Source organism: Octopus bimaculoides, chromosome 9 (assembly GCF_046866305.1).
Source record: "Octopus bimaculoides isolate indiv1 chromosome 9, ASM4686630v1, whole genome shotgun sequence".
Taxonomy (NCBI): domain Eukaryota; kingdom Metazoa; phylum Mollusca; class Cephalopoda; order Octopoda; family Octopodidae; genus Octopus; species Octopus bimaculoides.
Genome location: NC_142936.1, coordinates 32,010,568 through 32,024,574, shown reverse-complemented (window position 1 = coordinate 32,024,574; position 14,007 = coordinate 32,010,568). Strand labels below are relative to the sequence as shown.

Sequence of the window (14,007 nt, the reverse complement as noted above, 5' to 3'; positions counted from 1 at the left end):
CTGCAATTTATAGTATAGATAAAGGAAACCATATATATATATAATCAGAAAATGGAGAAAACTTTTTATCAGCAAACAAACAATTTGGACTAGATTATTTTTTAATACAAAACATGATATAACATTTCTATGACATAACATTTCTTACAGCTGTTTCCACTTCCAATGCCAGGCGGTGCTTACGAAAGAATTTCAAAAATAATATTCGCCATCTTCATAGAACATTCAATCTGGTACATAGAGCTTCATCAAAGTAAATACAAATGCATAAAATAAAATAAATGAAGGGAAGAGGGAATAGAAAATAACATGGCCTCAAGAAGAGGCCTGAAGGCTTAATATATTAAAACCATACCATCTTCCAGCATGGAGCTTTGAAGTCAATAGGCAAAAGAGTGATCTAGCAGTGGTCACCTATTCACCTACCGGTCTGGTGGATACACTAGCCAAGTTGACTGCATCCTCACCAGGAAACAGGAAACATGGCTACTTATAAATGCCAAAACCTTCCCAGGTGAAGAATACACCCTGCAACATAGATTAGTAGTTAGCATCTTCAAGATCAGGGCTAAATGAATGCCCAGAAGATGACCAGCATGGTAAAGAATGGTCTGGAAGCTTAAGGATCCTGTGAATGGACAGAGATTTAGAGACATATTACTTGAAGCTTTTGACAAAATAGAGGAGGATACAGCATCACATGATGTGGAAGACAACTGGAGTTTCCTATGGGACAACCTGTTGAGGGCTATTGACTACATCTATGGATGGTGCAAAGTCCCCTCTTGACCCAAGGTAACGTGGTGGTGAAACAATGAAGTTGACAGGGCCATAAGGGAAAAGAAACAGTTATATAACACCACTGATGCTATATTTCTGGTAAGACAGCTGCAGGAGAAATACCTAGCCAAAAATAAACCTCTGTACCTGGCTTTCATTGACATGGAGAAAGCCTTTGACAGGAATCCCGATCCCTTATCTGGTGATCAATGAGGAAACTAGGGACAGATGAGTGGTTGGTGAGAGTTGTACAAGCCATGTACAAGGATGCTGTCAGTAAGGTGAGGGTTGGCAATGAGTATAGTGAAGAATTCTGGGTAGGGGTAGGGATCCACCAAGGATCAGTCCTCAGCCCTCTCTTATTCATCATAGTTCTCCAGGCAATAACAGAGGAATTCAAGACAGGATGCCCCTAGGAGCTTCTCTATGCTGATGACCTTGCTCTAATAGCTGAGTCACTATCAGAACTAGAGAAGTTTCAGGTGTGGAAGCAAGGTCTAGAATCAAAGAGCCTTAGAGTCAATCTAGCAAAAACCAAAATCTTAATAAGTACATATCACAAATCCCTTCAGGTAGATGGCCCTGCTCAATCTGTCGAAAAGGCGTAGGTAGAAACTCCATAAGATGTACCTGGTGTAAGCTATGGACAAAGAAGAGGTGCAGCAATATCAAAGGAAGGCTAACTGGGATGATAGTTTTTGTGTGTGGTAAATGCTCAGGGGCAATAAACACTGAAAATATGCAGAAAACAGCTTCCATCATATGCCAGGGAACAAAACTAGAAGTAGTTCATAGCTTCCATTACTAGGTGACTAAGCCAGTAGCAGGGGTGGATGCTCAGAGAATGTAGCTGCTAGAATAAAAATAACCTGGGCAAAGTTCAGAGAGCTCCTACCTCTGCTGGTGGCAAAGGGCCTCTCGCTCAGAATTAAAAGTAGACTGTATGATGCATGTGTGCCAACAGCCATGCTCATGGCACTGAAGAATGGGCTGTGACTGCTCAGGACATGCATAAACTTACAAGAACTAAAGCTAGCATGCTCCACTGGATGTGTAATATCAGTGTGAGACCGTAACCATGGCCTATGCCAGTGCAGCATAACTGGCCCCTTTAAGAGTACCCTTCAATCACTAGGTAGTAAACTGTGCTTGCGAAGACTTGTTGAGTCAAATGATGTCATTTTCGTGGCCGATACCAATACCGCCTGACTGGTATCCATGCCAGTGGCACGTAAAAAGCACCATTCGAACATGGTCATTACCAGTGCCACTTGACTGGCTCCCATGCCGGTGGCACATAAAAAGCACCATTCAAGCGTACTCGATGCCAGTACCGCCTGACTGGCCCTCGTGTCAGTGGTATGTAAAAAGCATCCACTACACTCTCGGAGTGGTTGGCATTAGGAAGGGCATCCAGCTGTAGAAATTTTGCCAGATCAGATTGGAGCCCGGTACAGCCTTCTGGCTTGCCAGTCCTCAGTCAAACCGTCCAACCCATGCCTGCATGGAAAGTGGACATTAAATGACGACGATGATGATGATATACAAACATGTATATAAATACATAGTGAACCTAATAGAAATGAAAGTAATATATAAATACAAAGTGGAAGTATTAATAGTGAAACCTATTAAAAGTGAAAGTATTATCTCACATTACAATGGAGATGTTATCGTTTCACTTTTGACACATAATACTGAAATAGTGTAAGAGATAAGAGATTGCCCCAGGTTCGCATTAGGCAAGAAGTTGAAAAACTTCGGGGTCCATGACACTGCATGGACCCTAAGTAAGTCATGTGTAAAATTTGAATGAAATCGGTTGGGTAGTTCTCGAGTTTTAGTGATGCACACATACATACATACATACATACAAACAGACAGACAGACAGACACACAATCTCAGTTTTATATATCTAAATATATATATATATATATATGAGCAAGGGTCAAAAATTAAACATACTCTTGTTTTTTCAATGTATTTACACAAAAGCAGGGGATAAACAAATACGTCATTTTTCTATATAACCTCCTTCTTTTTCCATGCACTTGGTTCAGCAGTCCAAAGATACGATATTCCGAAGATGTGAGATCTGGGCTGTAGGCAGGGTGTTCCAGGACCTCAAAACCCAATTGATTAATGGGTTCAACAGTCTAGGCAGCCGCTTGTGGATGTGCATTTTCATGCAACACCCAAACTTTCTTCAACAATAGGCTTCAGCGTTTGGTGCGAATTATTGGCTTCAGTTTGTTGGCCAGCAAAACAGTGTATGTTGTATTGTTTATCATACACCCTTTTTCCAGGTAGTCTTCTAGTATAGGCCCTCTTGAGTCCCAGAAAAGGGTTAGCATCAACTTTCCCATGGAAGGCTGAGTCTTGAATTTCTTCATCGCTGGTGAGCCAGGATGTTTCCACTCACTAATCTGTCTTTTGGATTCTGCCTCATAATGATGAACCATCTTTCATATCCTGTGACTATTCTGCTCAAAAATACCACACCCTCATTGTTGAGGCCAACCTCAAAACTTTTACGCTTGTACTCTGCAGTAAATTCTCTTGGCGCCCATCTTGCACAGACTTTATGGAAGCTGAGCTCATCATGGATGATTTGATAGGGAGAACCATGACTAATCTGCAGAAAATAAGCTACTTCATCAATGATAATCTGTCAGTTCACCATAACCATCTCTTGAGCTTGCTGAATCTTTTCATCAGTGGTGGAGGTTGATGGGCATCCTGCTTTCTCTTCGGGCATCATGCTGGTCTGGCCACTTTTAAACTTTTCAGTCCAGTCAAACACACTTCTACACAGTAGTGCACTGTCCCCATATTGTGCTAAAAGCACCTGACACACCTTCCAACCAAGAAAATTGTATCTCTGCTCTTTGTTCTTCTTTGGTACACATTGCTAGTGGAGCAGCCGTGATTACACTGTAAAGCCAGAAAGAAAAATGGTGCAATCACACTCAAACTTCGATCACATGACCACAATAGTACCAACTATAAGCACACATGCACAGAAGGCAGTGTGACAATAATAAAGATATGTTATGGTGAAAGTGCGGATAATTTTTTACTTTCCCTTGTATGTATGTATGTATCTCACAAAAATTGTAAGTAGTTCGTAAACTTATCCTCCGACGCTACTCTATCTCTTTCTCTTTCCTTCTCCCCTCCCCTCGTTCTTCCTCTGTACTACTACGTATCTCGCCTTACCCCTCTTGTTCTTCCTCTGTACTACTACGTATCTCGCCTTACCCCTCTTGTTCTTCCTCTGTTACTACTACGTATCTCCTTTTCCCCCTCGTATTTCCTCTCTTTCTCTTTTCCTCTCGTTGCTCACCATTCTTCTACTTCCTCCCTCTCTTTCTCCCTCTACCACTCTCTCTCTTCCCTTTACACCGGCATGGTCACATGCTTCCGGTCAATAATCCTTTCCTTCCTTGGCTTTCGCTAAGTAACACACGCTACCACTTTGTCTCTCTCGGTTCCGTGCCTCATCGCGTTCATACACACATAATTTTTCTCGTCTGGCCGTAAAGCCTTCTGTTTGTTTTCCTGTCTTGTTTTTCGTCCGCCACTACATTCCTCCATGGCTAGATTTAATTTGCGTATACAGATTTAATCTGCGATCCATGGGACGAGCCGTTTTAACGTTGCGTCCTGCCCGAAGCTCGTCGAAACGCCGGTGTTAAAACGTGGGTAGCTGATGAAGTAGAATGTTCTCTATGTGGCTCGTGTGTTCTCGTCTACGTTTGTTTGCAATGTCCTGTACCCAGATATGCACCTATACATACAGGTGGATGTCGGTATGCACATACCTGTACGTATAAATGCATATACTCATTTACTTTTGTATATATATATATATATACATATCTATGAGTATGTGTATGCACATGTATGTATCTATGTATATTTGTGTGTGTGTGTGTGTGTGTGTGTGTGTGTGTGTGTGTGTGTGTGCATGCGCGTGCGCACATATGCTGAGATTCCTGTGACACTAAAGTCTCCTAAGCTGGCATTGAGGTCAGAACAAGATGAAAGTGGAGAGCAGAGGAGGCTGTCAAGCCTGCAGTGTCATGGCTAAGACATCAGTCATGAGCATTGTATCTGGAAGAAGAGCTGACCTAAGTAGCACTTCAACACCTCACTATGACAAGGTACAAGGAAAGGACAAAAAGACAAAAAAGCTACTGACCAGAATGAGGGGCAAGTTTCAACTGAGAAGGAACAAACCAGTGTGTTAGAATGAGGCATCATGGAGCCTGGTCAAGAAGAGATCAAGTAGGGCAACACAATGTCTCATGGTCTGACCTTTGGAAAGTGGAATCCACACCAGATAAACTCCTAATTCAGGCAGTTTATGATGCCCTATCAAGCTCTTCCAAGTAGTTCTGCTGAGGATAGTTGGTGTCATTATCTTGTCCCTTGTGCTCAAGGAGAGAAATACTGGATCTGTCCAAAAACCTTTGAAGAGGGACTCTACCACTAGAAGCATGGGCAAGTTTTGAGGTTCATAACAGACACCATCCAAGGTGTGATTAATCATAGCAAGCACCTCCACCCAATGAAGAAGCTTACCATCTTTATCAGGGCTAGGTCTACTCCTTTTGGCCTACTTGCAACAGCAAAAGATTAGGAGCTTAAAGTTGACCAAGGGAAGAAGTTGCAGTTCCCAGAAACTGTCACCTCAACATCACTAAGGCTAGATATGGTGATATGGTGCTGATCTCAGAAGCATCCAGAAGACACCTGTAGATCAGGTGTAACCTCTAGAAGGGGAAGTGCTACCAGGGATAGTGCAAACTGGACATAAGCTAAGGCTTGATCAACTCTGGCTGGATCACCTACATGATGGTGCCTGAAGTTGAAAGACCTGAAACATCTAATGACCCCAGAAAACATCACTGTTGGTGTGTCCCAGTCCATCACAAGATAATCACACATATTCTATAGAAATTATAGCCAGCATTGATTTTTGTTACAACATTTTGTATTGTAACAAAAATTAATGCTGGCTATAGTTTCTATAGAATATCTGTAAAGATAACCTCAACAAGTGATATAAAGTGCACTGCGAACAGAGTAGAACATGGTATTGACTTATAAAAATGTTTAATATACTTTATAGTATATTACTGTAGTATAACAAAATACCACATCCCTAGGGGTCATTAATATTTATGTACCAGCTTCCAAGAATGTGTTTAATAAGTAAAATTGGTTGATATATCTAATAATCTTACACTGCTGTATTTAGTGGCTACTTAAGCAATGTGTTCATGGATGATTAAGGGGTTAGATGGGTGCTGATGAAAGGGCAAAACTCCTAAAATATGGCATATATGCCCATTACCCTTCTTTTATCTTCAATCTCATTGTTTGTTTACATCTGATGTTTCAAATACGAAATGTTGTAACAAAAATCAGTGCTAATTTCTATAGAATATCTGTATAGATAACCTTAACAAGTGATGTAAAGCACACTGCTAACAGAGTAGATCATGGTATTGAATTATAAAATGTTTTGATATACCTTATAATAAATTATGGTTGCATAAAGAAATAGCATGTCTCTACAAGTCAGTAACACAGGATAATGTATAGAAAATGCATATGTATGTATGTCTATATATGTGTTTATATATATATATATATATGTATATATATATATGTGTGTGTGTGTGTGTGTGTGTGTGTGTGTGTGTGTGTGTGTGTGTGTGTTTATATATATATATATATATATATATACATATATATATATATATATATATATAAAATTTAAATAAGAGCTTTGACGCTAAATCCATATATATTAAAGTTTATTACCTATGTATACATTTCTGTATAAGGTCAAATTCAACTCTTAATTCAAGATAAATAAGTAAATTACCTTACACATCCTCAGAGTAAAAGGTAAACACCGAAAAAGATTTATAATCTCTAAGGCTGATACATATTCAAAATTCCTCCTGAATAATAGTCCGTCTAAGGGAGAAAACCCTAATAATATTATTAATTATAAACAATCAAGTAATACAAATTATTGAACACTGGTAATAAATTCTAAACTAATGGAAATCTATATTATATTATCTCTAGAAACTTAAGTAAATAAATACAAATATACAATTAGATTATTAGTAATAATAAATCATACAGTTAATATAACCTGTCCTTTAAACCTAATATTATTTTATAATACCCGATCATACTGAAATTTATAATTTATTTAAACCAGAAAAACGTATGTCTAAGAAAATGGCTACATCTGAAAGCATTATATGTGAGTTTATTTATTAACGTACCCTTAGAAAATAATATAAAAAATAATTCTAGATTACACAATGAACAATATCTCTTACCTTTGTCATAAGGGAAATACTTTCCAATAATTGACCATTCTAACGAATATTGCTTTTTTTGTTCCTTCAGTTCCCAAATAAATTTACTAAGACTAGTATTCGCCATTTTACTTCTATCTCTAAACGTATTATAATTATTCGATTTTCGTTTACAAATTTGTCCCGAAGAACAACCCACGTATATGTTAACATCTGTTTGGGTCGTTACCTTACATTTATAAACTATATTCTTCAATCTAGCATTTGGGCCTTCAAAGTTCAATCTTCTGGGGTTAACCTCTGTTACTGTAATCCTAGTACGATTATTATTATTATTATTATTATTATTATTATTTATATCAGGGTTCTCATCACTTTCCTCCCCCAATTCCCTTTGATTTAAGTATTTTAAAATTTTGAGCTGCAATTATTTGGGCTAAGTTCTTAGTGTTTGAGAAACCAAACCTAATGCTATGTGTATTAATAATTTTACCATAATGTGAATTCTTTGGGAAATATCTACTTATCACCTCTCTAAACTGTGCAATCAAATTAGATTTAACATTTCTACCAAAAGGGATTATGAACCATACGTTATCATCTTTAGTGTTATCGCAGTTATTTGTATAATTCTTAAAAAATTTTAAATTACCTATGTTACTTTTATGAAAATCTCTGGGTTTATTTTCCATATTTCCTCTAAACTTATTCTTATACTTATTATTCTTATAATTCATATCTGTCTTAATAATGTTACAATCAGGTTTGACATAGTAAACCTTCTCTTTATATCCTGCCCTATTTAATGCCGAATTATAGAATTGAGCTTCATTATCAAAAACCATATTATTTGCAGATAATTTAGAAAGTCTTAATGAAATATTTCTTACTAAATTATCGATAATTTTTCTAGGATGATTATTCCACTTACTGATATATTTCAGGTTAGTGGAAGGTTTATGATATGGTCTATATGTCTCATTTTTAATATTTAATGTTACATCTAAGAAATTAGCTAAAGAAATATCGTCTTCATAAATTATATTCATCCCCATTCTACGAAAAAATCTTGCCAATCTACCTTTAATTCTCTGTAATTGTTGGTTGGAGCTATTCCTAATATATAGAAGGCAATCATCCCTATATAGACCCCCCCCCTCCTAATCATAGGAAATTGATCCTCCAATTCATAAAGAATAAAAGAACCTACCATATCAGCTATTTGTGCGGAGTCCGAACTCCCCATGGGGACATCGAAAGCATCCGGTGTATCCTTACGTATCCATACTTTATCATTAAAACTAATAAAAGACTTCCTAGCAGCTAATATCACTTTAATTTCTTCTCTAGTAAGCCCTGCCTTATTATAAAAAAACCATAGTGCCTTATTCAATATGATCGGGTTAATGGATGTATAAAAATTAGCTATATCAAATTGAATGAATTTAGTATTTTTCTTGTCCTCAATAGAATTAAACCACCCGATGACTTGGTTTGTATTCGACCACAAATTTAATTTCAACTTATCCACTATAATAGTTATGTAATTATTTATAATATTTTTACTCAGTATCCCTACGTCCGATTTTGTCGGGCAGATGAGTCTGAAAGATGGTTGTGTCCAAAAAGAATCTCGGTTCTTTTGATACCATAGGTTTTGTTCTATCTGCTAGGTTGTATTTTTCCATTATCCCTTTAGTTTCCATATTTGCCTTCTTAAGTGTATTTTTATTTGTTATCTTATAATACTTCTCAATTTCTTTCTTCAGTAAATCCGTGTAGTGTTGTATGGTTAATTTATAAATATTTCCGGTTTTATCAGATTTCACCTAAATTCCGTTAGTATTCCTTATTTCCTTAGTAATTGTATTTAGATATCTTAAATGTTGGTTCCTGTTCGACAATTTTTTAAATTTAATGAATATGTATCAGCCTTAGAGATTATAAATCTGTTTTGGTGTTTACCTTTTACCCTGAGGATGTGTAGGGTAATTTACTTATTTAACTTGAATTAAAAGTTGAATTTGACCTTATACAGAAATGTATACATAGGTAATAAACTTTAATATATATGGATTTAGCGTCAAAGCTCTTATTTAAATTTTTTGATATATAACCAAGGAGATCGATTCATAAAGAGTTTACTATAGACCTTTGTGGAGAATTTTTGATATTTTGGTAACGATTACATGTTTTATCTTACCAATACATTTGGTAGATATCATCATTATATGAACATATATCATCGTCGTTTAACGTCCGTTTTCCATGCTAGCATGGGTTGGACGATTTGACTGAGGACTGGTGAAACCAGATGGCTACACAAGGCTCCAATCTGATTTGGCAGAGTTTCTACAGCTGGATGCCCTTCCTAACGCTAACCACTCAGAGAGTGTAGAGGGTGCTTTTACGTGCCACCGGCACGAAGGCCAGTCAGGCGGTACTGGCAACGGCCACGCTCAAAAGGGTGTATTTTATGTGCCACCCGCACAAGAGCCAGTCCAGGGGCACTGGCAACAATCTCGCTCGAAAGTCCTTAGACATGCCGCGGTCACAAGTGCCAGAAAGGCGATGCTGGGCACAGGTGCCATCACAATTTCGTTTTCGCTTGCCCCAATAAGTCTTCGCAAGCTGAGTTTCGTGTCCAATGAAGGAGACGATGTTGGCATGGGTGCCAGTCGTCGAATTTAACTCGATTTCGATTTCACTTGCCTCAACAGGTCTTCGCAAGTGGAGTTTGGTGTCCAATGAAGGAAGGTACGCATAAGTGGACTGACTGAGGCCTTAAATTTAGGTCTCACTTGGCTTGCCGGGTCTTCTCACGCACAGCATATTTCCAAAGGTCTTGGTCAGAAGTCATCGCCTCGGTGAGGTCCAAAGTTCGAAGGTCGTGCTTCACCACCTCATCCTAGGTCTTCCTAGGCCTACCTATTCCACAGGTTCCCTCAACTGCTAGGGTGTGGCACTTTTTCACACAGCTATCCTCATCCATTCTCGCTACATGACCATACCAGTGCAGTCGTCTCTCTTGCACGCCACAACTGATGCTTTGTAAGTTCAACTTTTCTCTCAAGGTACTAATACTCTGTCTAGTATGCACACTGACATTACACATCCATCGAAGCATACTGGCTTCATTCCTTGCGAGCCTATGCATGTCCTCAGCAGTCACAGCCCATGTTTCACTGCCATGAAGCATGGCTGTTCGTACACGTGTCATACAGTCTGCCTTTTACTCTGAGTGAGAGGCCCCCTTGTCACCAGCAGAGGTAAGAGCTCTCTGAACTTTGCCCAGGCTATTCTTATTCTAGCAGCTACACTTTCAGCGAACCCTCCCCCACTACTAACTTGGTCACCTAGATAACAGAAGCTATCAACTACGTCTAGTTTTTCTCCCTGGAATGTGACAGAAGTTGTTTTCTGTACATTTACAGTGTTTATAGCTCCTGAACATCTGCTACATACAAAAACTAACTTCCTAGTTAACCTTCATTTGATATTGCTGCACCTTTTATGTGTCCATAGCTTGCACTGGGTGCATCTTATAGAGTTTCTACCTACGCCTTTGCTACAGATCGAGCAGGCCATCTACCTGTAGGGGTTTGTGTTTTGTCTACCTTCCTACTTATTAGGACTTTGGTTTTAGCTAGGTTGACTCTAAGGCCCTTCGACTATATAATATATATATATATATATATATATATATATATATATATATATATATATATATGTATATATATATATATATATATATATATATATATATATATGGCAAGAAGAAAATGGAGGAGATCCAGAAGTAGTATGCATCAACTGTTAAACATTATATTATGTCTATTTATTTATTTTGAACATTTCTGAGAGCATGTATAAAGATTGTGTTTTACATATAAAGTACCAGTAATTTCTAGAATAGAATCAGTAGGGTATATAATACCACTTGCTAAAATCAGAGCCAAGGTTCCAAAACCACCATAAAGTCACAATAAAGATACACACAAGCAATGCAATAAACCTATTAGAAATAGGGTTACCTTTGCATTGAATACACCAGTAAATAATGTATATTTCAATACCAATTGTTTATATATATATATATATATGCATGTATCTATATATATATATATATATATATATATATATATATATATATATATATATATATATACATGTATATAGAGATTGTGATGCAGATCAACATGATTAGGCTTGATATATATAAATATACATATATATATATATATATATACACATGTAGATAAATATAGGGATATACAACTGCTGAAAATATTCAGAAGATAAACACTTATGTACAAACATATAGATATTTATGTATATTGACAAATAAATTTACACTGAGTAAATCTTCACCTCCTGATGAAGTAAGCTGGTCTACAGTATGGTTTGTAGTATGAAATGTTTCTTAACATCTGATTGCAACCAAATCTTCTACCAGTGCGTCTGATGAGTTAAAATGTTTCTATGAGTTAGTGTTGTCAATGTAATTTGTGTAACCACATTCATCAAACCACAACACCTAAGTAACACATTGGTTGGTTAAAATAGTGTTCATTAACTTCAGCATGCTGGAACCTATTGAAAGGTATTTTAAAGGAAAAATTCAGTTGTTTCACAACAGTTTTCAAATGTGAAGCTCATAGCTGTTTGTTAATGCTGAAACTACATAAGCATTTACCTGAAGATTGTTATATAACATGAAAGTACTTGCAATGTTAAAATATCTAATGTTGTAAAATTGCAAAAATCCAAAAATGAAATGTGAAAATCAAATTATGCTGATTATGTCTATATAATAATATAGAATGTCCCTAATATTTGATAGAATCTAGACAGAATTTAATTTTTTTATAAATGCCTTTTTTCAAACTGATTACTGTTGCTAAGCAATGAAATGACAATATGCACATTCTTGTTCAATGGCTACCTCAAACGTTGCCAGTTTCGCATGTGCGCACACATGTGTGTGTGTGTGTGTGTGTGTGTCTGCATGTGTATTCATTCACTGATTGTAAGCAATAGGCTTATCCATACAGTGTTGTTTGTTTCCACTTCTCCATATAGCTATATCTAAACTGTTTGTTGATTGTCAGGCTTTTTGTTGGAGATTATTACTTCACTTGGAAACAAGTGAAAGGTGGTAACATGATTGGCATTTGATCATAGAAAACTCTGCTCCAACATACACTCATCTGTCCCATGCAAGCATAGAAAAGCAGAAGTGATGGCAAAGATGATGACAACAACAATAACAATGACATTGATCGCTATTTCTTGTTTTCATCAATAGAGTACAGACGCACTTGGACACCATCTACAAGTGTTTCCATTGATCCCAGTACTTACTTTTAAGTCTGATACTTATTTTAGCTATGTCTTTTTATAATATTGCTAAGTTATAGGAAAGATAGCTATAGAAATAGATGCATGGAAACCGACACACATACACATGTATATTTTATATATTTATGCATGCATATATGTCTATAAACTCATATGTACAAAGACTGAAATACGGTGTTTTTGTTGTTTTCTTTTTAAAAGGATCTAACAACAAAGGTGAAAATTATGGAAATGCTTGTCAGAATAAAATTGGTACCTACCACTCCAGAAATGATAGCCTTTTTGTTGAGTTCTCTTTAGAAAAGGAAACTGATGAAGTAGGATTTATGGCCAGCATCCAAAGTGAAGAACCAGGTAAATAGAGAATTTTTCCTTCTGAGATTTTGTTATTTTTGAAAATTCTTTCCTAAGTGTCACCTTTGTGGAGAAATTGGTCACTGCTCCAAGATCTCCTGAGAAATTTCCGATATTTTTTAACATGAGACCTAGATAACCACAAGAGAAATTCATGGACAATCCATGGACACTAGAAAAAAAACATCAAGACAGGTCAGGAGTCTATTGAGCAACTTCCTTGATACCAAAATCAGACACTACCTTCACTCAGACACTTGAAAATAAGAAAGAATAGTCATAGCAGGCACTTTCAAACAACAAGATATACCAACAACTTGATTCTGTTCTATTTACTGTGGTTTCACTATTCATTAAGGATTTATTAACCTCAGTTTCATTCCTTATCAAGTTGCAGAAAAAAATTGGGGATATCTCTGAGATCTGGAAAACAGAAATATAATCTCTAAACATGTCAACTAGGTAGTTTGATACAATTTTGAACCTTGTCATTCTAAAGTTTAAATCATTTTTTTCTTTATTTAACTTCTCTCTGATTTTCCTCTAATTTTGAAGTATTTGATCTGTAATTTATTTCTAACACATCTGAGAAAAGGTCATATGCAATAATTTACATTTGTATTCCCATTTCATGAATTGCCCAATAAAAGGCTCTTCCTAGATCAAAAATATTAATGAAAGACATTTTTACATACATAGGTAAAAAGTACAGTAAAAATATTACACACACACACATGCTCACTCACAAACATAGAAACTGATTGTGTTTATTGTTATCTGTAAATGTTTGATAGCAACAAATACCTAGCATTGCTTGGATAAATCAGCCCCTGTTTCATCTTACAAAAGTTAGAGAAGCAATCCACCTTAAACAATTTCATTCAGTATAATCAATATAGCTAGAAGGAAACAATTTCTATATGTCAATGTCACTTGATCTTCAAGAACTAGCAGCCAATTCTTCCTTGAATCACAACCTACTGTTTTAAAGATATAAGATAATACTGAATGATATAGTTTTAAATATGTTATACCTGAAAAAAAAACAAATCACAGAACAGTTATAGCTGGAATATCTTTTATAGGGCTGAGTTGAGATTAAATCAAAACAAAGAAATAACAATCATTCCTTCAACATGAGTTGTTCCTTTTTTTAATTGT

The 14,007-nt window shown here is 36.4% G+C and overlaps 1 protein-coding gene across 3 annotated transcripts in view; it reads left to right on the top strand.

Moving 5' to 3' along the window:
* Positions 1–14,007, top strand: part of LOC106875589 (uncharacterized) — a 305,124-nt gene that overhangs the window by 191,183 nt on the left and 99,934 nt on the right. For all 3 annotated transcript variants that reach the window (XM_089357338.1, XM_089357340.1, XM_089357339.1), the window contains one exon: positions 12,694–12,846. In XM_089357338.1, coding sequence (XP_089213464.1) covers positions 12,694–12,846 — 153 coding nt within the window. The remainder of the gene's footprint in view (positions 1–12,693; positions 12,847–14,007) is intronic.